The sequence below is a fragment of the Adiantum capillus-veneris genome, chromosome 2 (assembly GCF_014529385.1).
Source record: "Adiantum capillus-veneris isolate H3 chromosome 2, ASM1452938v2, whole genome shotgun sequence".
Taxonomy (NCBI): domain Eukaryota; kingdom Viridiplantae; phylum Streptophyta; class Polypodiopsida; order Polypodiales; family Pteridaceae; genus Adiantum; species Adiantum capillus-veneris.
Window position 1 is genome coordinate 36,183,303 of NC_140932.1, and position 27,682 is coordinate 36,210,984.

At 45.6% G+C, this 27,682-nt stretch overlaps 1 protein-coding gene across 1 annotated transcript in view; it reads right to left on the bottom strand.

Moving 5' to 3' along the window:
* The window catches only part of LOC147462628 (NADP-dependent glyceraldehyde-3-phosphate dehydrogenase-like), a 61,544-nt gene extending 36,077 nt beyond the window's left edge, over positions 1–25,467 (bottom strand). Inside the window, exons 1-2 of the mRNA XM_086526862.1 lie at positions 25,412–25,467; positions 18,610–18,784 (exon numbers count right to left, since the gene is read on the bottom strand). Of these exons, the coding sequence (XP_086382988.1) occupies positions 18,610–18,754 (145 nt within the window). The 5' untranslated portion in view covers positions 18,755–18,784; positions 25,412–25,467. The remainder of the gene's footprint in view (positions 1–18,609; positions 18,785–25,411) is intronic.
* Positions 25,468–27,682: the final 2,215 nt, after the last annotated feature.

The window sequence follows — 27,682 nt, forward strand, 5'->3', positions numbered from 1 at the left end:
TGTTACAAAGCAAAAACGTCTTCATGGACAGATATGATTACCAAAATCCATAAGAAAGTGGAGGAAGCGGAGAAGTGGATTACGGTCGCAAAGAAGGGCAAAGGCAAGGAGGTATCAATCCCCACTCCCACCATCATCAACATGACACTTGAGGAGGAACAGCGAAGACGTATGAGGGCTTTGCATGTGAGGGTTACCGGCCTCAACGATCGGGACAAAATTGATGAGGAAGTACAAGAGCTCATGGTACTAATGGCGATGCAAAAAGCGACACACACAAGAGCATGGAGAGTTGGTAAGAAAGAGGCCCACTCTCAAAAAGACTGGTATCTTCCTTGGTGACGATCTCACCCTCTCACAGCTTGGTGCCAGAGATTAGGGCTGCAAGAGAAAAAGGGAAGACAGCTTTTTACAGAGAAGGAAGAGTGGTCATTATGGAGAGACGCCCTACATGACGGTGCGAGACCTATGGGACCACACTGAAGATGGCTACTTGGAATTGTAATGGGTCTATGAGGTTGGATGTTGGGGCCTTTGAGGACAGTTTCAAAGACAGGGACATTGTATTCTTCTCGGAGACTCACAAGGCGCCTGGACAGGTGATGCCACATGTGGGGGGATATAGATGGGAGACAACCATAGGACAGTCATGAGATCTGAGCATGGGAGTAGAGGTTCAGGAGGAGTAGCAGTGCTATTTAGAGAGGAGCTACAGCCACTACTACATATTTTACGGAGAGATGAGCATGCTAGATACATGTGGGTGAGGTTGAGAGCTGACACAGGTCGATTTCTATACATTGCCATATGTTACTTCCCTCCCAGTACGTCAGTATATGCTGCATCCAAAGGGCAGTCGCCTTTCTCTAAACTGGACGATGATTTATGGGAGTTTTCTAGGGATCACAGACATGGGGCCAATACAGTGGACTATGTTATGACACAGCCGAGCTTTATCCCTTGCATTCAAGATTTCACAGTGGGAGCAAGGCCAGTGGATGTAGCAGTAGATCATGCTCTCTTGACACTATCTGTTTCATTCCAATATAGTACAGCACAGACATCAGGAGGCAGGTCACACACTCGTTATACATTTACACCAGAGTCTGATTCTGTTTATAGAGAGGAGATCTGGGACCGTCTATGGAAAGGCACAGCTAGCACAGCTGGTACAGGCCTCTCAGTGGAGGAGTGCACCACTTTACTGATTGAGACTGCATGGTGCTGCATCAATGGCATACCCACACACCCAGCTGGGCAGGAGACCACATTCTGGGAGCATGCCCCGAAATAGTTGGTACGATGAGGAGTGCAGAGAGACGAGAGCCCAGCTTCAGAGGGATTTTCTTTTAGGAGTCATCACTTACAGACAGTCTCGGATTGCTTCCCGGCGCCTTGTGCGACGGAAGAAGCGAGCTTACCTGGCTCAAATGGAACGAGAATTATATCAGATGTTCTTGAGTAGGGATTCAGGAGAGGCATGGCGACTCTTTCATGAGCACTCCCCTCCCCTAGTGATTACTTCACCTGATGTGTGGGGCTAGTATGCGACATCGTTATATACGGTTCCTGGACAGGAACCCTTTCCAGACCCTACAGAGCCATGCCCAACTACGAGCACCTTCTTTACCACTGGGATGGTACAGAGGGCCATTGACAGGATGAGGACCGGGAAAGCATATGATCATGACGGTCTAGTAGCGGAGCACTTTATACATGCTAGGGATATGCTGATGGAGGTTCTTGCAGTGTTGTTCAATCGTGCCATGTGTGAGGGGTTACCTGAGACTTGGAGGTTGTCTACTATTGTGCCTATCTTCAAGGCAGGGGATCCTTCAGAGCCTGGGAACTACTGCACTATTATGGTTGGACACACATTGGCACGGTTGTATGTATCCATTCTTGAGCAGCGCTTGAGTATTTGGGCAGAGGATGAGGGGGTACGGGCAAAGGGTCAGGCCGGTTTCAGGAGGGGTTTCTCCACCCTTGATCATATTTTGACACTCAGAGCCATCATTGAGGAGGGCAGGTCACATGGGAGACGGATTTATTGTAGCTTTGTGGATTTCCGCAAAGCATTTGACAAGGTACCGAGAGCTCGATTGATGCGCAGACTACAGGAGATGGGGGTGCCCATAGAGTTGATCTGGGGGATTTAGGCGTTGTACAGATCAATGATGGGACATGTACGCACTCCGGAAGGGGTATCTAACCTAGTTCACTCTACTATTGCGGTGAAACGGGGCTGCCCATTGTTTCCTACTCTATCTGGTATGTATGTTGATGAGGTGTCTAATTACATTGACAGAGAGCATGACAGAGGTGCCCAGCTAGCAAGGACGTGGATCCCATTGTTGCTATATGCTGATGATATTGTGTTGATATCTGACTCAGCAGAGGGTATGCAGCGACATTTGGATGCACTACACAGTTTTTCAGAGGATAGTGGATTGTGTGTAAACCTTGGTAAAACCAAGGTTATGGTGTTTAACACCACACCACAGTGGATCAGGAAATCAGCACCTACTTTCACATATGATCAGGAGATTGTGGAGTATACAGATACGTATACTTACCTGGGGGCAGTCTTCACTGGGCCGAGATTTTCTTTGAGAAGAGCAGCAGAGACTAGATTGACTAGAGCTTATGCGGCTTTGGGAGGACTAGAGAGGATGTGTTCGCAGGTTCAGTTTCAGGAACCTAGGACAAAGCTATGGCTCTTTGATACTTTGGTTGCATCTACTATGCTATATGGGGCGCAGGTTTGGGGACCTTCTGTAGGCCAAGATGGTTGGAGACGTATGGAGAGGCCCTTCGTATTTATGATCTCTCGACTGATTAGAGCCAAGGCGTCCGTACCACATGATATCATTCGAGCGGAGTTAGCTGCCCCCCCTATGGAGATTGAGGCGCTTACCAGATCAGTCTCCTTTGTACATAGCCTATGGGATACTACCAGAGAGAGATGCCAGGCTGGCCCTAGAGTCCAGACAGCTAGCTCTACAGGGGGATACATCATGCTGGTATGCACAGATGACATCATGGTTTCAGACACATGGCTTCACCATGGACAGGCTGCCTCCTTTTCAGTACTCTCTACGGGCACACTTGATGTCTCTGACACGGGTGGAGATTACTAGAGTCATTCGTCAGGATCTGAACCAGCTGGACACGAGGAGGACATGGATAGAGCCAGTACAGGAGTTGGGCACGAAGATGGCTTTCTATAGAGAGCATCTTCTCCACCTCAGGGGATGGGTTTGTGATTCGACCTAGCTATATGGACACACATCTTTCTCATGGCTTGCGTTGTGCCATTAGCCAGATACGCACATCCTCACATCAGCTCGAGATTGAGACTGGCAGATTCAGAGGGATACCAGCAGATAGGATATGCCGCTTATGTCATCTAGAGCCAGAGACAGAGTTACATTACATATGTCATTGCACAGTGTACTACGAGATACGAGGCCGTTTTCATTGTCTATCCAGAGAGGGTTTTGGGCCTCTATCTAGGTTCATGAGCTATGAGGATCAAAGATGTCTTGGATTGTATCTACTTGAGTTACACAAGCACAGAGACACTTTACTGAGGAGAGCTCGAGAGAGACGGTCCCAGAGACAGATTACAAATTTCTTTACACTTGATATTAGGCCCCTAGAAGAGCAGCCAGAGGAGCAGACACCATTGCAGAGCTCTGCCCACACTCATACTACCGCTAGTGGCATTCTCATAGACGGAGCATTGGAGCTAGGGAGACCTAGACGCCCGTGATTGAGGAGAGGAGCTACACAACATCGACGGAGACTACAGCAGAGGATTCGAGCCATACTCTCTCGACGTCCAGAGTGCAGATGAGGATGGATCTCCACCATATCTTCCCCCCTTCTTTCATTGTACTACACATTGTATTTTGTTTCAGTTCTTTTTGATTCTGGACATGGTATCAGATTCACTATGTTGTAACGGCTTGGTCTCATAGGTCACTTTGCCTTTTGAAAACGTTAATATCATTTCATTCTCTCTCTCTCTCTCTCTCTCTCTCTCTCTCTCTCTCTCTCTCTCTCTCTCTCTCTCTCTCTCTCTCTCTCTCTCTACGTGAGCGCAGAGCTATAGAGAACACTCGGCTGGCCCTCGTTGTTTCCTGTGCATGCCGCAGGGTGCGCCCGAGGAAGCAAATGCCGCCACGTGTCAAGGGGGGGTAATATAGATTGCTCCATTTGATTTCCACTCTGGATCATCTAGGGTGGACAGTCTTTGTGTTGAAGCTAATATTGAGAATGCCTATCTCTCATTCGAGAGCAAAATGTTGGCTTTAAGCGCTATCCAAGGGGAGCAACTATCACAAAGTGAACGAGGCATGCCCAACTGGAAAGAAATGACCGAGAAGACAAGAGAAACTAAACATGAAGAACAAAGAAAGTCTGAAACTCGAAAGAATGGCCGAGGGGCCTGAACTTGAAGAAAACAAAGGATTTTTAAATCCTAGTTCTCACCTAATGTATGGAGCACCGACCGAGGCGCCTGAAATCCTAAAACACAAAGGTGTGAGGGCTGAGTGGCGATTTTCGTAAAATGCGTTGGATGATGGCGTGGCAAAATTGTACGGATGCTGACGTGGCATGACTGTATGGAAGTTCCACGTTTTGTGCTGGCAGTTTTTACGCCAACTTTTGAGAGCGAAAGCTTTTGGTGTTTAGTGCTTTTGGGGCTCTAGTTTTAGGCAACCTTTGTACTATTTATAAGGACCCTTGGCCTCTAACTCTGCAGAGCATCTGAACGCAGAGTCTGAGAGCAGAAGACTCTAGAGAGTTGTACTGTTGCAACTCAAGAATAAAGAATTACCAAAAGGGGCCAGTGCGTTTGGGCGCGGAACTCCACTGTCTCGTCAAGTTCAATGATTTTGTAGTTTTTGTGCATGTGTTGCTATTGATTTCTCGCTTGGAGTGTCCAAACCTGTAACAGTGGTATCACAACTCAGAAAGATTCTTCCTCTACGGAGGATCCAATCCTTTCTGCAACACACATGGGTTCTCGTAGAAAATCTGACAAAGACCACACTCCTCTGCGGGGAGAGCAAGAAAAGTTGAATCCTGGCGTGGGAACTGAAGTAACCAGCGAAGATTTGGGCAAATTTCCAACCGGGCAGTTTGCAAAACCTGAGTATGAACATCAATTGCAGGTTGACACGTGTGTAAAAAGATTGATGAAGGTCCCCAAAGGGTTGGTCTAACGGTAAGGCTTTGGCCTCTCAACCTACGCGTTGTGGGTTCAAATCCCCCGTTGGGTCACACTCTAGAGGGACACCTTGTGCTCACCTGGTGTTCACGTTGCTAGGGATCTTGCCCTTAAACACTCGAGTGCATCCTCCTCCTGGGGTGGGTCACCTAAGGAGGAGGTTTCTAGCTGGTTGCGACGAGTTCTCTCCGTCGTTCCCAGCATGTGGTGCATCAATTAGGTGGCCATGGTGATGCCTACGCGTAGCTTTTGCCCGATGGTACGTGGCCCTTGCCGGACCATGTAGCATGGCTAATATTTGGAAGGGATAAGCACCTCCCATTGTGGGCCCTCTGGTGTGTTGGAAAAAAAACAATTGATGTACTCCCAGAACCTGAAATATGTGAAGTATCTGATGAATTACCCAATTGATGTGATTCACTCGAGATGGTGAGCGGCCATTGATTCTCCTCTCAAGTCGAGAAGGAAGCCGAAAGAAAAGCCGAGTACAAAAAAGTGAAAATTGTACTCACAGGAAGAGCTAGATAGAGCTCTTGAAAAGAAGATGAGCCAATTAGCGAAAGGCTTGAGGCACTCTCAGAAGAAGAAGAATTGGCTAATTTCCCCGGTTATTTGGGCCAGAAGTCGACTTTCGAGGTGGCAAGCATATTCAAGAAGCGTATTCGTTTCGAGGATGACCCAGATTTTTCTTCGTCTTAAGAGAGTTCCGACAGTTCGTCGTCCTCTTGTTCTAGTGAGGATGAGAAAAGGCGGAAAAAGCGGAGAAAAAGCAAGAAAAGCAGATTTGTAGAAAAGTCTACAATGCATGGCAGGCCATCTAGCAGTTCAGAGGAGCAGAGCTCGTCCTCTTTTAACAATGAATAGATGAGCAAGAAGACCAAGGAGTTCAAGGAAAGGGTTCAGGCCGTCAGGTTTGACTTGACACGTTTTCAAGCTATCACGATGCCCATCGAGCCCTTGAGTTTATACAGCAGTTTGACGCAACCTTCTCGGGAGGTCGCTTCTCGGAATGCTCCAAGGTGCAAAGAGCGGCATCTTACTTGAAAGGATTGTTACGCAAAGAATCACCTACGACGTGGGTGAAATGCACAGAGATTTTCACGTCAACTTGGATATTGAAAGAATATGAAGATGTCATCATGGCCTGGCATCATCTAAGAATGACTAAGAAAGACACATTGGATGACTACTGCCAGAGGTTTTGGGATACCTTTTTGCCAGTGTTCTCGTTTTCAAGGATCCCTTTGAGGGACCGAATTGAGCGGTTTTGTTGTGGTTTGCCAAAAGAGATTTGACAATATTGTCTACAATAGCAGTCTGAGTATATTAAGACTCAAGAGACTTATGGGACATGCTAAGCAAGGTTTTGGCATGCATGCCGGCTCATTGACTTATCCTACGGACAGGCTAGTGTCCACCTCTACAGGGCAAGAGTCTTCTAGTGAGGAGAATGAATCAGGGAGACCGGATGAAAGTTCATCAAAGGATTCCAAAGAAGAAATGGAATCAGATGATAGTACATTCGAGGGTTCCGACGAACCTAGGGAACCAAATGCAAGTTCATCAGAGGATTCCGGAGAAGCAAGGGCATCAAATGATAGCGCATCTGAGGTTCTAACGAAGTAGGGGAATCAATGGATGGTTTCGGACGATTGAGATTAAGTGCCACCGGACAGGGGAGGCAAGCGAGGCGACCAACAGCTCCCATGGTACAAGAAAAGAACATAAAGGTAATCAGCTGGTAGATCAGAGAGTTCCAAAGATCAAGATTGAGGTGCAGGGGACAAGAGAGGTCAGCAAGGCTACCAATAGATCACAATGCACAAGAAAAGACACAAAAAGGTAAGCTAGGTCCACTCCATAATTTGATCAAGGGTACTTTCTGGCCCTCGATGCAAAGCGGATGGAGGAGGAGAACATCACAAATTCTCTTCAGAGAGAGCTGTAGCTTGAAGCTTTTGGGTCATTAACAATGTCTATGCCAAAAGTTACTGATGAATCAACAGCTTGAATCAAGTGCGGTGCTGACTGCACAAGGGGGGAGCCACTCCACTCCTTTGTCACAGATTGCCTAGATTAAATAAAGTCACTAATTTCTCTTTGAGATTTTAGGGATACTGATGGACCGACAGTATTTTGTGATATTTCTTTAAGAACAAATGTGCACTGAATTGAAAATTTCCTTAATTGAATTGAAAACATGTGCTCTTTCATGTGCATATTGTTAAGAGGCATGTAGAGGAGATGAAATGTCTGCAGCATTTTGTCTGATGAATGATTTGAACTAAGTGCATCTAGACATCTATTAGAGATCAGTGAGATCTGAATGTGATGGCTAAGTGAATGAGAATTGAATGTGAACTTGAACGAGATTCTAGTGCATCAAGATGTCTATCTCGATGAGACGACTAGATATTATTGTAAGTGCATCAAGAGTTTTTGAAGGATGAGATGGTTGTGCAGTGATCTAGGTGCAGCAAGAGTTCTGGATGGAACAAGATGGCTAGATTCAATGAGTGAAATATAGTGTCACAATGTGAACTAAGTCTGTGATTTTTTGAACTGCATGCTATGTAACTGTAGTGTTTTATGGGGAAGGTCATGGGCATGGTTTGCTTGATTGAAACGTGAAAATAGAAGATATGAATCTGATAGTAACAAGATTTAGTAGATCAAGACATCCGTGGAAAGATCAACACGGTCTTGCTAAATGGGTTACAATCATCATGATTTGTATCTAAGACCTCGACAGAAATGTGATTGATGAGTGATTCATGTCTTTGTACATGTGCTGGACTGGTAGAGTTTGTTGGATGGTACATAGAGTCAATGTCTAGTGAAGAAAGTTTCTCTCCTATGGTTGTTTTGCAAGCGTAATCGAGGGAAATTACAATTCTTTCAAGAAGGGGGGATGTCACCAAGTGATGACGTGGCGTGCCCTGCTGGAAAGAAATGGCCAAGAGGACAAACTGAACCCAAAGAACAAAGAAAGTCTGAACCTTGAAAGAATGGTCGAGGGGCCTAAAATTGAAGAGAATAATGGATTTTTAAATCCTAGTTACCACCCAACTTATGGAGCACCGGCTGAGGGGCCTTCAACCCTAGAACTTAAAGGTGTGAAGGTTGACTGTGATTTTTGTAAAACACGTGGATGATAATGTGGGATGTTGACGTGCCAGGACTATACAGAAGTTTCGCGTTTTGCGTTGGCTGTGCCACGTGGCAGGCTGTACATATTTCCGCAATATGCACTGGCTGTTTTGGGTGCCAGCTTTTAAGAGTAGAAGCTTTTTGGGTCTAGTGCTTTTGGGACTTTGCTTTTAGGCAACCCCTTTATTGTTTATAAGGGTCCTTGGGCCTCTTAACTCTGCAGAGAATCTGGACACAGAGTCTGAGAGCAGAGGAGCCTTGGGAGTTGTACTATTGAAAACTCAAGAAGAAGAAATATATGAAGGGGGCACCAGTCTTTGGGGCCAGTGCATCTAGGCGCAGAACTCTGACATGCCGTGTCGACTCTCTTTCTCTCTCTCTTGCTCGTCAAGTTCAATGATTTTGCAGTTTCTATTTGTGTGTTGCTATTGATTTTTCGCTTGGAGTGTCCAAGCCCGTAACAGCAACTTAGTCGCAACGCTTAGCATGATTGTCAACATCGTAGGCCAATAATGATGCAAGGCTTCTTGACACTGCTCTATTAATCTCGTTACCAGAAAAAATCAAAGAACCTAGTCCCCGCCTGGCGAGGGCCATACAGAGTGCAGGAGATGTTACCCCAAGGAACGATGCAATTAACCACCCTGGATGGTGTTCCTCTACCGCTTGTAAATGAATCCAGAGTAAAGTGTTATTATCACACAACTTGAAAAATATGCCAGGCTATTACCTTCCATACAAAACTTTAAAACTACAGCATCCACCAAAGTCTACCCATTTCACTCTATTCTTCCGCCAACTAATCCATGTGTCTCTCTTCCTCTATGGTCCCCAAGTCTTCTCCTATCAATCTATAACCACTATGTTATCATTTCTAAGTTCTTGTATTCCCATGATCTTGTTGATACTATGAATTCATTTTCTACAGTTAATGTTCTTATTTCCATTGCTCTAGCGTTAATGTACATTGGTTTTTTTGAGCTCTTTTTAGTAGTTCACCTTCAGCTTTTCATGTGCAATCTTTCTCGAACCTCGAGATTCATTCTCTAACTTCTGCAAATTGCACAAACTTACACCTTTCATGTTGTCTCATCCTAGCCTTTTATTCTCCCTACATACAACCATCCTCACCTTTCATGATTAAAATTCCATTTTTCTTGCTCAAGTATGATATCTCAAGTGACTAAAATTCCATTTTCTTGCTTAAGTTTGCACACCACAGTATAGTCTACCCTTCCCCTCACCCCTATCTACCTAATTTCCCTCACCCTAACCACCCTCCCCTCTCCACTTTCTATCCTACTCCTCACCCCTGCCCACCCTAAACCCCTCGCCCATATCCACCTTACTCCTCACCACTATCTACCCCCCCCTACCCTATCTACCCTTACCTGTTTCGTTCGTCCCTATCTAACCCCTCGCTCCGACCCGCCACTCTGCTACTTGGCCTTCTCTTCGCACCTATCCTACCTGCGTTGCGACCAATCGTCGTGAAAGAATTTGAAAATTGTAGCTTTTACATTGGAGCGTAGAGCAAACTTTGCACCCATTTGATGCTTTTCGTAAAACATTCCGTTTTGATTGTCACTAGGTATTAACGCAGTGATTCTCGATGATACATGCATGCTTGTGTGGTACTATCAGCATCTGAGTGATTGATCAGGATAAGAGCAATAATTCTACGCATGTATGCTTTTGTGGTACTGTCAACATCTGAGTAATTGATCAGGACAAGAGCGCTAATATCTCTTGCACAGTGAATCTCCATGGCTAGAGGCAAGAAGCAATCGCGTAGGGAGGCCTTGCGGAAGAGACCTTCACTTGCTGAAAAGAAATTAGTCCTGGAGATGAAGAGGAGTCTGATAAGAGCAGCCATGGAGTTACAGAGATGACCTCTAGTGCCCCAAGTGACGAAAGTTACAGGGCATCTCCACACGAGGTTTAAGATTCAAATTCGGATTCGAATTCGGGATAGGTAGCTCCAGTGTCAACGAAGAAGCTTCCAAAGGCAAAAAGAAGGGGAATCCTCAGTAAATGTCCCATGAGATTATCAAGCCTACAAAAACCAAAAAGCCACACGAAGTTCTCACTAAATTTTCACTTGCATCTCCCTAGTCTATGTCTTCGCGATGTCCTCTCATAAGATCAGCTACAAAAACCGGGCTTAGAGGCGTTCGTTGATGCTGCCTTACTAAATGATGTACCTGTAGATATGGTACATGAGCTTTTGAATGTTTTTCCAAAGGTAAGAGGCCACACAATTACTGCTACACAAATTGGTCATGCGATAGGGATGACAAGCTTTCCATCGCTGAATCCGACTACACGAACATGCTATAGGGATGACAAGCTTTCCATCTTTGAATTTGGCTACACAAACATACTCTCACCTCTCCAAGGAAGCTATAATCCAGGCATGCCAGGACTTGTTTCAACCATAGAAAAAGGGGACCCGGGGACGTGGCCCTTTTTGGCAGGGGCGGAACGGGGGACGCGACACAGAGGGGACACGTCCCAAGACATGCAGGGGGATGCGAGCAAGGGACCGCACACCTTTTTTCTAGGGCTTTCAGAGTCTTGAGCTGTATGTCAATGTTGCCCACTAGACTCTACTAATCCACTCTTCACTTGTACATCATTAATTTCTTCCCTCTAAGTATGATGATTGATCATCACGTCAACATGTGCGGCGCATGCTCGCCGCGTTCTTACCGCGTGTCATCTTTTGGTATTTATGAGTGCAAAACCCACTTTTTCTTTGCAATCTTGTGCTCTTAGTGTTGTCAAGTATAGAACAAGTTTTTTTAACACGCGTCCCGTGGCCCATCTGTCGTCCCCTGCTTGCCACATCCTCGTCCCCGGGACCCTTCACGTCCCCGAGACCCGTTGGTTTCAGCCCGATCATCCCCACTACTAGAGGAACAAAGCGCTTTTGGCAGATTTTCAAATATTATTTTCTAGTTACTATACACGACACTGCAGCTAAGGGCAAAGAGATTTAGAGCACAAGCAGTCCACTAAAGTAAGCTTCCAATGCTTTGCAACCCCAATGTTGGTCAGGGTCATCAATATCCATGTTAGCCCTGCGAAGGTGGATGAGGGATCCCAATGGCCCACTTCAAAGACACAAAGAAAGTTTCTTGAAAGTGGAAGTGTTGCACATCAGCCAAAGAAAAAGAAAAGGGCCAAAGTAGTGAAGGACATGGCGGAGTCTCTTCACCCTTGTCGTACTTAGAGAGCCAGATGAGAGTGACATTCCATGACGCCCTCATTCTACATCCACCCCCAGTTCTATTGTGCCGGTGATCAATTTTTCCATTACCGGTTTGCTCCCCCCACGTATTGTGTCTATGGGAGACTACTCTTCCGGTTACCTCTGCGGCCTCTCCCTCACACGCACCTCTACCCCTACAGTCTCGTCATCACTCCTACCATAGTTACAACTTCCCACACGCCACTTGCAGGTGCCTCGTCACCTCTCCCCGCCTCATGTTCACCCACTGAGAATGTTCGTTGCTCACCTGCAATGCACCTTCAGAGCCGTGGACCACCTGGTATCGGGGGATTTGTGTTTGAGAGGTGATCCAGGAAGGCACGAGGCCTCTAGCTGTGAGAGATGGAAGAGAGAGAGAAAACAACAGACATACATAGATGAATGCCAATAGGAATCCAACAGGAGTACTATATCATTAAAACTGGAATAAACTGTAGAAGATGTGGTCTAATCGACCTCTAACAATCACCATTATGGTAATAACACTTTGAGTAAAGCTTAATCAATAGCTCCAGCTTTGCCCGCGTTTTTCAGCCAGTAGTGGATGGAGGAGTGATGTTTTTCAGCAACAAATCAGACAAGATTGCAGCTAAATACACATGCATCAGCATACATCAATACTAATGAGTTTCTATCAAGGTTCTAGAGATGTAAGACAAACTCGGTCATAATGATGCCTCACACTAAAAGAAGCATTATACAGGGAGCAAGAGCACTGAAAAGCTACTTGCTCGGGCACATCAGTGAAGGGGGAAAGATTAATTTTCAGTCACTTGAAACTTGCGCAGCATTTTCATTCACTGCTTCGGGATGAAGTCAAAAAACCCAGCCAATATTATTATAAGATCAGAAATCAATTGGCCAGACATTGGTTGTGGGCCTCAAAAACCCACAGAAATGTTTTAATTCCCCAAAAAACGGAGTTTTAAGAACTATGCTGAAGACCAAAAAGTTATAACGAACAAAATAAGCAAACATTAGAAATCTTTCTTCTTCAAGTTTTTTCTTTACACATCTATACTGTTGGGGTATAAAGCCCAATGTGGTCGCCCAGGTAAGTGGGCGGGCCGCCAGGTATGTACACATATTCTTTTGTAAAAACCTAATAAGAACTCACTATGCTCTACACATTACAGTAGAGCGAGTTCACCATATCGCCGTGCTCTTCTTCTCGCACTCTCCCTCGCGTCGCACTTCCGCTCGTACTCCTTCAACTGGTATCAGAGCTCAGATCGAGGCTCGGGGCAGCACTGCAGGAGGCTAGAGTCACCAGCTCAAATTGGAGTGAAATTCGACAGGCAAAGATACGGCCCCAAATCTTGTGGGTAAGCCCGTAGGACACGGTGTGCTCAGAATTTCATTCTGAGGTCATCTCGGTCACCGTTCGGCTTCGACAAAGTTCTGCGCAGGCCATTTTCGACTACGTGGTCTCAGCGGGTGCAGATCCGACTCTGCAACTTTGGGGTTTTCGGCCTACGACTGCAGGTGCTGAGGATATCGACACTCCTAGAGTGTTGATTTGTGGCTATCTACACATCGAAGGACGGCTCACAGTTCTTGGAGGCGTGTCACATACGACACGGGCACATCTACACACAGACTGTAGGCGACATCCACTAGTTCATCAGGTAGCTTGTGTTTGCTGCTTGATATTCCACATTTCATCCTGACATTGCAGGTACTTCCACATGGGATGTATTGTCAGAGATGATGTATGTCTGTTGAGGGTTTGCTGGCTGTGAGTCACGCAGCAAACAACCGCCGCAGCGGTTACAGCATATAGTGGGAAATTTGTGGATGTATGACTTTGTGGGAAGTCTATGTACTGTCAGATTTACTGCAGCCTTTGTTGAGGGTCGAGTGAGGTTTTATTGAGCTGGGGGATTCTCAAATGTTGAGATCCTTTCGGTGATACAGGTCTTGGAGCGATCCCTCGAGCACCCTTAGATAGGCAGCTAGGATGTATTGACTGTGAGTTAGACAGTTGGGATTGCATCTTTGCTTTACTGCCGTTGAGGCATTGTCGCAGTCTATGCTTACAGGACAGTGACAGGATAGTCAGAGACAGTACAGGTGCAGGACAGGTTTACCCACAGCTTACAGTGTTAGAGAGACAATGGTTTTTTTTGAGCTGTTTTTTGGTCTGTTTTTAGTACACCAAAGCCATTTTACAAAGGAGACTGCCAAAATTTCTGCAGAATCTGAAGCTTTCTTGGTTCATTTGACAGGTTGATATTGGTTCAGAGGTCAGTTTACAGGGGAAACTCTGCCGAATTTTTCCCAGGAAAGTAAACTACTGTGAAGAGTAGCTATGGCTGGATCATAGGACACTGCTCTTTACAATATCAAGAAGCTGGATGGAACCAATTTCCCATTGTGGAAGAAGCAGATTTGGCACGTGTTGGTACAAAAGAAGCAGATAAAACCTATAAAGCTCAAAGGGATAAAACCAGAAGATATGGACAAAGATGAACGGAGCGAAATGGATGAATTGGCACTTTCTACCATTATGCTGACTTTGGCAAAAAGCGTTTACTTCAATGTAGCAGACGAGATGTCGGCTTATCAAGCATAGTTAAAGCTGAGTAATCTTTATGAGAAGCAGAGTGCAGCTTCACAGGTATACCGGCTTAAGAAGCTTGTTGACTTGAAGATGAAAGAAGGGACACCTATGTCCAATCATCTGAATGAATTCAACACAATCTATAGTCAGTTGTCAGCTCAAGGTGTCAAGTTTGATGAACCTTTTAGAGCTATGTTCCTGTTGATCACATTGCCGGAAAGTTGGGACACTTTTCGCACAGCTTTGAGTAATTCTGCACCTCCAGATGGTTTGAACATAGCAGGTGTAGAAGGAAGTCTGCTTACTGAAGAAACCAATAGAAAGACAATGGACAAAGGCAAAGGAACAGCCTTAGTTGTCAGGGGAAGGACCAAAGAAAAGTACAAAGGTGGAAAGAGGAATCAGTCTCGTAGCAAGTCCCGCAGTGCTAAAGGCAAGAGTGACATAGAATGCTACCATTGTGGCAAGAAGGGTCACATGAAAAGAGACTGCAGAGAATGGAAAGCAGAAAAAGACAAAGAGAAAGCTGAAGACCATGGTGAGAAGAACAAGTCCTTAGTGAAGATTCAAGAAATAAATGTGACAAACACTGTTGCAGAGGATGACAGTCAGTGTCAGGAGACATCTACTTCTTGAAGAATACAATGGACTCAGCTCTTCTTACAGCATCTGATGGAAATGCACTGAGTGACTGGATTATAGACTCAGGGGCATCACTTCATGTGTCTCCAAACAAGGAGTGGTTTACCTCTTATGTGACCACTAAAGATCATGTTCGGCTAGGCAATGGGCAGACATGTGAGATCTTAGGTGTTAGAGATGTTCAATTGAAGTTTCAGAATGGCTCTTCTTTCACGCTGAAGAATGTGAGACATGTTCCCGCAATTACAAAGAGCTTGATCAGCACAGGTTTACTTGATGATGCTGGCTACGCCACCACTTTTGGACAGAACATGTCGAAGATATCCAAGGGTTCTATGACAGTAGCACATGGAGTAAAGTCTGGAGGACTTTACATGATTTATGTATCAAATGTCTCTAAAAATGTAATCAATGTAACCGAGCAGCCGAACGTTTCTTTGTGGCATAGCCGGTTAGGACATATGTCCAAGAAGGGAATGGAAATCTTGTCTTGTTCTGGTTATTTGCCTGGCTTTTCATTTAATGATTTTGAATTCTGTGAACATTGTCTGTATGGTAAGCAAACACAGTAGCCACATAAGCATAGAAGCAGTAGAAGAGATACACAGTTGACACTTGTTCATAGTGATTTGTGTGGACCTATGCCTAACCTATCTCTAGGGGGAGCTTCTTACTTTATGACATTTATAGATGATTACTCGAGGAAAGTATGGGTTTACTTTCTCAAGCACAAGGATGAAGCGTTTAGTGTTTTCAAAACGTTTGTGACACTTGTGGAGAATCAGAGTGGCAAGAAGCTTAAATGCTTACGCACTGACATTGGTGGAGAGTATGTTTCAAAGGCCTTTCAAGACTTTTGTGAGTCAAAAGGTATAAAACGTGAACTTACTGCTCCTTACAATCCTCCTCAAAATGGTGTTGCTGAGAGGATGAATAGGACCATACAAGAGAAGGTCAGAAGTATGTTGTCTAATGCACAGCTGCCAAATGGGTTTTGGGCTGAAGCTGTATCAACAGCTGTTCATCTTGTAAATAGATCTCCTAGCAAGGTTTTGCAGAAGGATTCAGTGCCAGAGATGGTATGGTCAGGCAAAATGCCCTCATACAAGCATCTCAGAGTCTTTGGCTGTGAGGCATATACTCACGTTCCAAAGGAATTTAGGAACAAACTTGAGCCAAAGAGTAGAAAGTGCATCTTTCTAGGCTATGGTAATTCTGGTGAGATGGGGTACAGACTTTGGGATCCCGAATCCAGAAAGGTTGTCCGCAGCAATGATGTTCACTTTAATGAATCCAAATATCATTCTAAACCAGAGAGGGTTGAGGAGATTAGAAGAGTTGTCTTCCAAGAAGATGGACCTGCACGTGCAAGACAAAATGTCAGGGCTCAAGAGGATCAAGGACAGGATAGAGTGGAACCACAGGTTGTGGCTGAGCCTGAGCCACCTATTGTGCGTAGATCTGGACGTGTCACGCGACCTCCTGATAGGTTTGTTCCATCTATGAACTGTCATGTTGACTGATGGCAATGAGCCTTCATGTTACAAGGAAGCAGTGCAAATGAAGGACTCCGGGAATTGGCAATTGGCCATGCAGTCAGAGATGACAGCTCTGCATAAAAACAAGACATGGAAGCTAGTTAAATTTCCATAGGGCAAAAAGGCTCTACCTTGTAAATGGGTTTACAGGTATAAGATCACCGCTCATGATAGTCAGCCAAAGTACAAAGCAAGGCTTGTTGCCAAGGGCTTTAAGCAACAACAAGGCATTGACTTTGATGAAGTCTTCTCTCCGGTGGTCAAGATGACTACATTGAGATGCTTTCTTGCATTGGTTGCCATATTAGATTTGGTGTTGCACCAAATGGATGTCAAGACAGCGTTCTTGCATGGTGATTTAGATGTGGAAATTTACATGCAGCAGCCAGAAGGGTTTGTTGAGAAAGGCAAGGAAGATTGGGTATGCCAGTTGTTAAAGAGTTTTTATGACTTAAAACAATCACCGAGGGCATGGTACCATAAATTCCACAAGTTTATGCTTTCTCAAGGCTACAAACGTAGTGAGTTCGATCACTGTCTATATACAAAGAAGGCTAAGGATGGTAGTTGGCTGATCCTTCTTTTGTATGTGGATGACATGTTGATTGCTGACAAGCACTTGGAAGAAATTTCAGCTTTGAAGTCAAAGATGGCAAAATCGTTTGACATGAAAGACATGGGTGAGGCAAGTCATATACTTGGTATGCGCATTGAGAGAGACAGATCAAAGAAGTTGATTTGGTTATCTCAAACAGAGCATATTGACAAGGTTTTGCAACGTTTCAATATGGAGAAGGGAAAGGCACTGAGTGTTCCATTGCCACCATATGTGAAACTTAGCAAACAAGATTGTCCTATGTCTGAGGAAGAACAGGCTGAAATAGATAAGATTCCATATGCGTCTGCAGTGGGTAGTTTGATGTATGCAATGATTGCTACTCGCCCAAACATTGCATTTGCAGTGGGAGTAGTAAGTCGATACATGTCAAACCCAGGCAAGAAACATTGGGAGGCAGTGAAAGGAATATTGAGATACCTGAAAGCTACAAAGAGTATGTGTTTATGCTATGGGAGTGAGGAGCTAAGTGTAAAGGGTTTTACAGACTCAGATTATGCAGGTGACTTAGACAACCGAAGGTCTACGTCAAGGTATGTCTTTACTTTGGCTGGTGGAGCAGTATCATGGCGTTCTAGATTATAAGATTGTGTTACTCAGTCTACTACAGAGGCTGAATATGTTGCAGCATCAGAGGCATGCAAAGAATCAATTTGGCTTAATCGACTAGTAACAGATTTGGGAATCAAAGAAGAGATGCCTGTGTTATATTGTGATAGTCAAAGTGCTATACAATTGGCTCGCAATCCAGTTTATCACTCAAAGACAAAGCATGTGGATGTGAAGTATCATTTCATCAGGGAAATGCTCGAGGATAAGCAACTTCAGCTTGTCAAAGTTCACACCACAGAAAATCCTACTGATCTACTTACAAAAGGACTTCCCTCAGAGAGCTTTGCGCATTTTCGCAAGCAGATAGGTGTAGGGTAGTACATCACTTCTCTACATCTCTTGTATATTAGCTTGTATAGTAGCTTCTCTCACACTTAAAGTACCACATTGGACTTTAAGTGGGAGGTTGTTGGGGTATAAAGCCCAATGTGGTCGCCCAGGTAAGTGGGCGGGCCGCCAGGTATGTACACATATTCTTTTGTAAAAACCTAATAAGAACTCACTATGCTCTACACATTACAGTAGAGCGAGTTCACCATATCGCCGTGCTCTTCTTCTCGCACTCTCTCTCGCGTCGCACTTCCGCTCGTACTCCTTCATATACAGGTTAAGTCAGCTAGCTCTATCATTGCGCAAAGGCTCACAAACTGAAACTAACACCCTCTATGATAGACTTCAGGTCACACATAGTCTGCTTTAATGTATAGAGAAGCTCCGATGCATTGAACTACTTGGCACCAATCTATGCAACAATTCACTATATCAGAAAAATATGCTAGTTATTTTATATCGGCAAGTGAATTATGTGCATTTATAAAGCTTCTGTCAAGTTTTTACAAAGAAAACTTTATGTTCAAGAATGATATGTTTTACGTTTCTATGCTTTAGCTGCTTCTGCAACTTTTAGTCTAATTTCTTCAATTGGGATCAATAAACACTGGAGAATCCTTCAAAAAGATGTACAGTAGTGAGGACCTGAGAGTTTGTAGTAAGTACTGCGGCTGGTAGGGTTGATGACTGTCATGGAATTGCCAGATGTGGATCTCTTCCACTGTCCATCGGCATAATATTTGAATGTGTCTCCGTCCAAAAGCTCTGCAAAAACTCCTGAGCCTGCCATTACTACACCACGACCCTCAATTTGCTATGCCTGCAAAACAGATAAAACAGGCCCATTCAGCAATTTTTGTTAAGAAAGTGGCCTAGACAGCATGCATACGCCGACATTGACCACTAAAGAACAGCAATATACCCTATATGGACAAGTACATTATTGATAAAAGATTCCTTTCATTGATAAGCATCATGTCCAAAAGTAAAGATTATGTTCAGGGCTGAACACTAAGAGCCATTTGAAACTAACTCAAAGAGCCTGAGTTTTAGACGAACCAGGAGGAAAAACCATAATCTTATTTGAACTGTAACATAATCACTAATGGAGCTAGCTACCTACTTAGCACATCAATGGGACAAAGACGTGTGAGAGTGAGCAGCGGAAAGAGTGTGAGCCACACGCGCCGAAAACGCTGGAGAGAGAGAGAGAGAGAGAGAGAGAGAGCGCAAGTGCTTTGCAAATGATGCTCTCAATACACAATCTGAATGACTACAAGACCCTAAGCATTCTATTTATAGAATCTTAGGTTGAGGTAGGGCAAAATGTGTAATTGGCGCAAAAAACATAAAAGCCCAAAAATGGCTAAAAATGTGTGTACCCAGCTAGGCTCAGAAAATGACCGGCCGGACACATGCTAAAAGTGTTCGCCCATGCAATCTACATGATGTGCGATGGGTGGCCAACCCGGGACGATCACTAGCCGTACAAAATGGCGAAGCAACGGTGGTGTAACTCTTAGCACCCCCTCTCAGCACTGGATGCTGAGACAACCCAGAGGAGTCGAAGGTGAGAAGCCAAAGTCCGCTGAGGTACAGCCTTCGTGAAGATGTTTGCTGCATTGTCCGTTGTAGGAACATACTCCAAATGAAGATCTCCAGCCAAAACCCGCTCCCGAACATAGTGGTACTGCACCTCAATGTGCTTTGTCCGAGGGTTCTTGGCAATAGCAATGCAACTCTGATTGTTGCACAATAGATGAGTTGTAGTAGTTTAGGGAAAACACAACTCCTAGTAATCTCCGTAGCCATATGGCCTCACAAACAGCATAGAAAGCTGCTCTGTACGCCGCCTCTGTAAAAAATAGCACAATGGTGGGTTGCCGCTTACTGCTCCATGAAATGGGTCCAGAGCCGAGTGTGAAAACTACTCCTATAGTAGAGCGCCGAGTATCTAGATTTCGTGCCCAATCTGAATCGCACCAACCAAGTAAGGTGCAACCCTTGGAGTGACCATAGAACACACCATGGTCCAAGGTGCCGCTGATTGCAAAGTACGTTGGGCACATTGCCAATGTCGCTAACGAGGTTGGGTGTTGAAGGAAATGAGGACAGAAACTATGTAACAGATGTCTGGTCGGGAATAAGTAAGCCATATGAGGCAGCCAACAGAATTCTTGTCCTGCTCCAAGTCAATCCGTGGGGAAGGATCGTGAAGCGATACATTCTCTCCGGGCTCAAGAGGAGTGCCAATCGGTCTGCAACCTGCCATCTGGAATCTCCCCAAGATAGCCTTTTGCATACTTCCGTTGAGAAAAGAAGATGCAGTCTGGTGTCTAAAAAATCTCGAATCCATGAAAATAGTGAAGAAGCCCAAGATCGGTCATCTCGAAACGCATCTCGATAGCTTTCATAATCGACTTGATCCTGCTGGTCCATGAGCATGTGAAAATGAGATCATCCACATAGACAATCACTATCGCAACCAAAGAGCCATCAAAGACAACATAACACTTGGAATCTGATGAGGTACGTCGTAACCCCAACTTCACGAGAAACTGATCAAGTGTGAGGTACCACTGTTGTCCAGCCTGCTTCAGTCCATAGTACATACAATGCTTTCCACAACTGATAGACCCAATCCTCCTTGCCTGGTATACGAAACCCAGGAGGTTGCTCCACATGAACTTCTTTATCCAAATCTCCATTCAGAAACGCACTTTTGACATCCATCTGAAAGATAGGCCAACCAAAGTTGGCTGCGAGAACAAACACTGTGCGTATGGTAGTCATGCGAGTGGTGGGAGCAAAGGTCTTGTCAAAGTCCACGCCTGGTCGCAGTGTGAAACCCCGAGCAACAAGTCTCGCCTTGTGTTTGTCGAGGGAACCATTGGCCTTGTACATTGTCTTGATAATCCATTTCGTAGAAACCACCTTCCGCTTGTTGGGCATGGGAACCAAAGTCCAGGTTTTATTCCGCTCGATAGCATCCATATTTGTCTCTATGGCACGCTTCCAGCAATCGTGCGGAGTGCTTCCTCCACGGAGGAAGGCTCAACTGGTGAAGCCTAAATCTGAGACATGAGTGCAAAGTTCAGGAACTCTGCGCCATCGTAAACTTGCCTGTCCTTGAGGCGTGCAGAACGTCGAGGCTGTCCAGGGTCCAGCGAGTCTAGTAACTTCGTGACTACAGAGGAAGAAACCGTAGAGTAGAGCCAACCAGAAACTAACTTCTCCTTGCAAGGTGGGACCGCCTCCACCGAAGGAGAACCATCATTCATATTAGAATCGGAATCTGACATGGCATGATCGGGTGAAGTAACTGGCTGCGGTGTAGAGGGAACAGGAACAAGAACAGGGGTAGGATCAGGTGTAGGAGGTGGATGAGGAGAAGGTAGGGAAGGTATAGGCTTGGATGTTGCCCCCTCTGCAGGTGTGTTGAAGAGCTCCATGAAAGTCACATCACGGCTAACTGTGGTGGTCTTGGCGTCAGGATCGTAAAGCCGGTATCCGTCAGACTCATGAATAGCCCAGGAAGATGAGCTTCTTCGCCTTGAAGTCTAACTTCTGTCGTTTCTCCTTTGGCACATGGACAAAGGCCTGACACCCAAAAACTCGAAAGTGTGAGACCGAGGGCTTGCGCCCGTAGTAAGCCTGATAAGGAGTCATGTCTTGCAAAGCAAGGGTAGGAGAACGGTTCTGGATGTAAACCACCGTGTTGCACGCCTCTGCCCAATAACCCCGGCGCAAAGAAGCATGCGCAAGCATCACATGAGACATCTCCATGATAGTCCAATTCTTCCGCTCAACAACTCGGTTCTGGGAAGGAGTGTAAGGAGTAGTCAGCTGGCACTGGATGCCCTCTGACTTGCACCACTGTGCAAAGTCCTTCGAGGTGAACTCACCCCCTCTGTCTGAGCGAATACATTTGACGTGCAAGTCCTTCTCCTTTTCAACCATCGTCTTCCAATTTTGAACGAAACTGAAAGCCTTCGACTTGAGCTTTAAGAACGAAGCCCAATTATACCTCCTGAAATCATCCACAAGCACCAAGCAAAAACTGTGAGCCAAAAAATGGAGTGCTCATCGGGCCACATAGATCAATGTGAACCAGTGCAAGTGGTGCCGAAGCTCTGTTGGATTCCTGCTTCAGAAAGGCAACCCTGTATTGCTTGCCCATCTGGCAAGCCTCGCATACGCCTGATGAGGAGCGTATCACTGGTAAACCCTCCACCATAGAGATCCTAGCAGCCTGATGAAGCTGCTAATAACATAAATGTCCAAATCGTGCATGCCATAGAGAAGAAGACTCACTAGTCCTAGACAGAAGAGCAGTGAGGCGGTAAAGAGAACCATCGCGCTCACCGCATGCAAGGATAGTACCTATCGTAGAATCAGAAATGGTGACTGTGCCACTCCCAAAGTGTATGTCAGCTCCCTGAGAGTCCAAACTCGACACAGAGAGGAGGTTGAAGGCCATGTCCGGAACTAAAGCGCCTCCACTGAACTGAACTTCGGGTCCGAGGTAGAACGAAAGAGGGTAATCTGGACTGTGCCAGACACTGGAATCTCATGGTTGTCACCCATAGTGATGGTCTGCCCATGAGTCTCCCTGAGAGAGCTAAACCATGACTGTTGGGGATTCATGTGAGTGGTGGCTCCATTTTCAACAACCCAAGTACCAAACTGCGATGTAGCAAGGAAACCGGCAGAACTGCTAGCGCTAGCCTCAGGAGGGATCGTTGCAGATTCCCCGTATCTTGGCAATTGATACCATGTGAGAGTGAGCACCGGAAAGAGTATGAGCCACGCGCGCCGAAAACGCTAGCGAGAGAGACAGAAGAAGAAGAAGAAGAAGAGAGTTTTAACATCGTAGAAAACTATCCCGAGAGAGAGAGAGAGAGAGAGAGAGAGAGAGAGAGAGAGAGAGAGAGAGAGAGAGAGAGAGAGAGAGAGAGCGCAAGTGCTCTGCAAAATGATGCTCTCAATACACAATCTAAATGACTACAAGACCCTGAGCATCCTATTTATAAAATCTTAGGTTGAGGTAGGCCAAAATGTGTAACTAGTGCAAAAAACATAAAAGCCCAAAAATGGCTAAAAATGTGTGCACCCAGACAGGCTCAGAAAATGACCGGCCGGACACGTGCTAAAAGTGTCCGTCCATGCAATCTACATGATGTGCGATGGGTGGCCAACCCGGGACAATCACTAGCCGTACAAAATGGCGAAGCAATGGTGGTGTAACTCTAATAAGACGGACGCCTCCTTCATCACTGGGGTCGCGAGCTTCAATGTATAGAATGCATTGTGGGGTCGCTGTGGGGGACAAAAGCAAGGAAGGGGCCCAACAATCAACTAATCAATTTGCAACGGCTTGTTAGCCATTTGGCACTGTTTTGGGGGTTTTGGGTTGTGGTGTGTGTGAGTGTGTGTGGGTGGGTCGGTGGGTGGGGGGCGGAGGAGTGTTACATGTTTCAATCACGTGGTGATGTTGAGAATGCCAAACAGGTGTATCAACAGCTCCAACTCTTAGCTGACACACGCTTGTTGTCTGAAAGTGAATCGACAGCTCTTTGTCAGGTCTGGGTGTGTCTGCAACATAATGATAAACAAAAATTGGACAAATGACAGACTCGTGCTCGCCATCGAGCGCTTGTGAATAAGGGATGTGCCTCAAAACAATTTTTTAAGCACTTGCATCATTCAAGGGCTTCTCAAATCATTAAGAGGGTTATGCTCCACTCAGGCGCTTGGACGACCTTAAACTGTGAGCTTGAACATGCCCTGGTTTCCCATTTTTGCCGCTCCTCTTCCGATATCAGCTGAAGTTCTTCATCCACGCCAACTTTTGTTATTTACGGTGCGTTTGATTCTCTGGCCTCAAGATGCTTTAGCCATGGAGGCGGATTTTACAAAAAATGAATTGTAGTCAGTATTGCTTGCTCTCGGATGATGGCGCTCGCCTGGTTGAGATGGACTCATTGTGGAATTTTTTTATCTCCTTTTGGGAGCCTCTAAAAGATCCTTTACTCTACATGATAAATGCTGCGTGGACTAAACAGAACCTGTCGATATCTTGGAAAGAGGGGTCTGCTAAAGTTGTTGCCTAAACAAGCGCTTTGTGAGCAATTCTCACATTAGCAGCCGATTACTCTTATGTCAGTTATATATAAAATCTCGGTCAGAATGATTGTAAATCGTATCAAGGAACCTCTTATGGCGGGTACCCATTCGGCACAGTATGGCTTCATCCTTCGTCGCTAAATTTTGAACAATCTGGCTATTGTATTGATTGGTATGGAATATTCCAAATATACCCAAAAGAATGTACTTTTAATGCAGGTAGACATTGAAAAGGCCTTTGATACGGTACAATGGGATTTCATTGCCACTACAATGCGGGCCCTTCGATTTGGTCCAAAGCTAGCTAGTGTTGTTTACTTCTTGTATGCTCACAGTACGACTTTGGGCCTTCAAGATGGTGAGCTGACTGAACCTTAGCCTCTTGGATGCTCTGTCAGACAAGGTTGCCCACTCAGCGCCTTGTTGTATGACATTGCCACTCACCCTTTGTTATTGCATTTGGATCACTTGACTTCGCTTGGTCGTCTTCACAAGTTGAAATTACCCTATGGGAATGACTTTATTGGGGAGGCCTATGCTGATGATGACTCGTTGTTCATGCCCCGCAATAACCAGGATGATGTGGGAGAGATTATGAAGGCATTGGATATATTTGGTATGGCAGAGCAGGCCTTAGGGTCAATTTCGGAAATCCAAACTCTTGCCTCTTGGTGTTTGTGACTCGCATCATCTTTTGTGGCCTATCGAAATTCTTTATCCGCATGTGGTGGCCAGACACTTGGGATATCCTATTGGCTGGCAAGAACTATTAGAGCAGTTCTTATTATGTGGGATGGGCACGTGAGCGCCTAAAGAGTCAGGTCCTTTGTAGACCCAAGTGATCGATCATCGCATGGGAAAATCATTGATGTGGGATGGGCATGTGAGCGTGCATGGTGTTTTTGGTGTTTTGAAGAAGTTAACTGACTCATGAATTTGATCATATGTAGAGCCAAACCTTTTAACAGAACATCATGGGTGGAATGGGAAAACCAGCAATTGAATCCATTGCATTGCTATACAATCAGTTAATTAATGAACATTGGAGTGTATTTTTTCTAATTGGACCCAAGTGATCGATCATCCCACGGACAATCGTTGAGAAGGAATTGCTTGTTGTACAGTCATGGAAGCTTTTACATTGCAGAGAAATGATACTACTTGATTCTCTATAGGGCAAAAGTATGTAATAAGAAAAGTTAAAACTCTGGTAGCAGAGGCTTTGCCCAGCAAACCATCTCTCTCTCTCTCTCTCTCTCTCTCTCTACGTGGGCGCGCAGTGCCCACGTAGAGAGAGAGAGAGAGAGAGAGAGAGAGGAACCTGGTGCTCGCGAGTCGCGACGACAATGAGAGGAACCTTGGTGCTCGTGAGTCGCGACGTAGAGAGAGAGAGAGAGGAACCTGGTGCTCGCGAGTCGCGACGACAATGAGAGGAACCTTGGTGCTCGTGAGTCGCGACAACAATGACACTGTCAATCGTTGCACAACTTCCACGTGGGTATGGTAGAGGACAATTTCCTCTTTTCAAGAGCACCTCTTCGGAACCTGCAAAAATACCCTCACCATTTTCATCAATCTATATACCCTAGGTATTGTTACACCTGGGGTAAAGGGGCCAAGTTAAGGCCACCTAAGCCCCGTCACAGATTGCAGAGCGCCATTAGCATTAGCACTGTTTTAAGCGTGGAGGAGTAAGGTGAAGGTGAGATCTGAGCGCAATCGGGATTGCAGAGACCACGCACAACACTCCCAAAGATTTCCAGTGTAACAAAATTGGGGGCTTGAAGCGAGACATCCCGACTGGAGTAATGCGCCATTTTTCCACCAAGGCTTGATCTCAAGATCCCACGATGGAGTTTAAAAAAATTTCCACTCTAACCACTCTACCAACGGGGTCTTCATGTCCTTCAATTGGTGCAAAGTGATTTTAAAATTAGGGGTAGCAGGGTCCCTCAACAGGGACCCGGCTTTTTATTGGCCCCTTTACCCTAGTCTTAGTGGTACCAAATCGGAGGCACATATTTGCACACTATTGGCCGAAATTTTTGTAGATTCCTCCTCTCTACCTCCTCACACCAGTGCGTTGATGAAGTAAAGGAGTCGCACAACACTGGGGATCAAACTCTCGTCAGTCCAAACTCAAATGGAGACGTTTCTGGCAGCCATCTCAGCAATGTCGCATGGTTGTTCTGCAGGCAGAGGCCTTTAATATAAAAACCTCTCCTGGCCTTGTCTTTCCCTGCTCGACCAACCGCATATCATCCCTGCGCGTTCTTGGTGTTCTGGCATGCCTGTCACTACCCTCGTGACTAATTGACACCCCCTCTGTCAGGTGGGATCTATGTCCCTATTGATTGGGGGCGGCGGAATCGATTTTGCACCGTTCGATGACAGTTTAATCCCCAAGTGATCAACACATGATCACGATTAAAGTGAAGCCCAAGTAAATTTGATGTGAACATCAAGTGACCGCCAAGTGATCCCCGTGTGAAATCAACATGTGAACGCCTTGTGACCCCACCCATTACCAAGTGATTACAATGTGACCCCGACTATCCCAAAGTGATTGCAGTGTGACCCCGTCCATCCCAAAGTGATCTCCAAGTGAACACCATTGATCCTGACCCTGTCATTTTTGCTATATGATTCTATGTTCACACCTCCATTTCAAGTGGCACGCGATAGCTTAATGGGAGAGTCAAGGCCTCCTACGGTGTAGGTGGTGGGTTCGAGTCACAGGGGCTCAATCGGCCGGAATCTTTTTGTTCTTGAGAATAAATGGATCGTCCACATCATTCAAAGATGGTGGACCATAGATCCCACCTGACAAGGGGGGTGTCAAATAGTCACGAGGCATCACTACCCCCTCTCTTTTGAGACCCTTTTGCCTTCCGTTAGTTTCCCCTTTCCTCTAACATCTAAAAGAAGCTTGTAATCGTGCAAATATACACTGGGTGTTCTTTTAAAAAACATTACTTGGTAAATTCCCCTTCGATTCCCCCTAGCCCCAAGAGTGCCTTCAACCTCCCTCGCTCCTCCTCTCCCGCAGCATTGCATTAACAGCTCCCGCGCAACATCCAATTGGCTCCCCACCTGTAGCTCCCCTGTCAATCTGCTTGTTTCCTTCTTCTTGTTGGAATTAGGGTTGCAGAGAAACGCACACAGCTTGGAGAAGGCAAAGGAAGCTCAAGGCACACAATAGAGAGTGTGTTACTTAGTGTGCAATGGAGAGATAGATAGCCCTAGAGTGATGGGCGTATATACAATGCTCGAGGAAAAAAACACCCTAAAGAGGGAAAAAATGCCCCGGCGGTCCTAGTGTGTTCACACACATCACTACCACATGTATATGGTAACAAATCCCCCCTCACGTGATGCGGTGAACAAGAGCTAGCACATGAGTAAAGGGAAGTGCCATGCCTTGAGGACATGATCAGTCCACAAAGGGGAGTAAGCCCAAAGCTTTGCGAAAAGCTTCAAGCTTCTCATGAGACAATGCCTTTGTGAAAAGATCTGCAAGGTTGTCATGTGTTGGCACATAAGCCAAGCTGATCTCTCCTGCTGAGAGCCTCTCCCTGACATAGTGGTAATG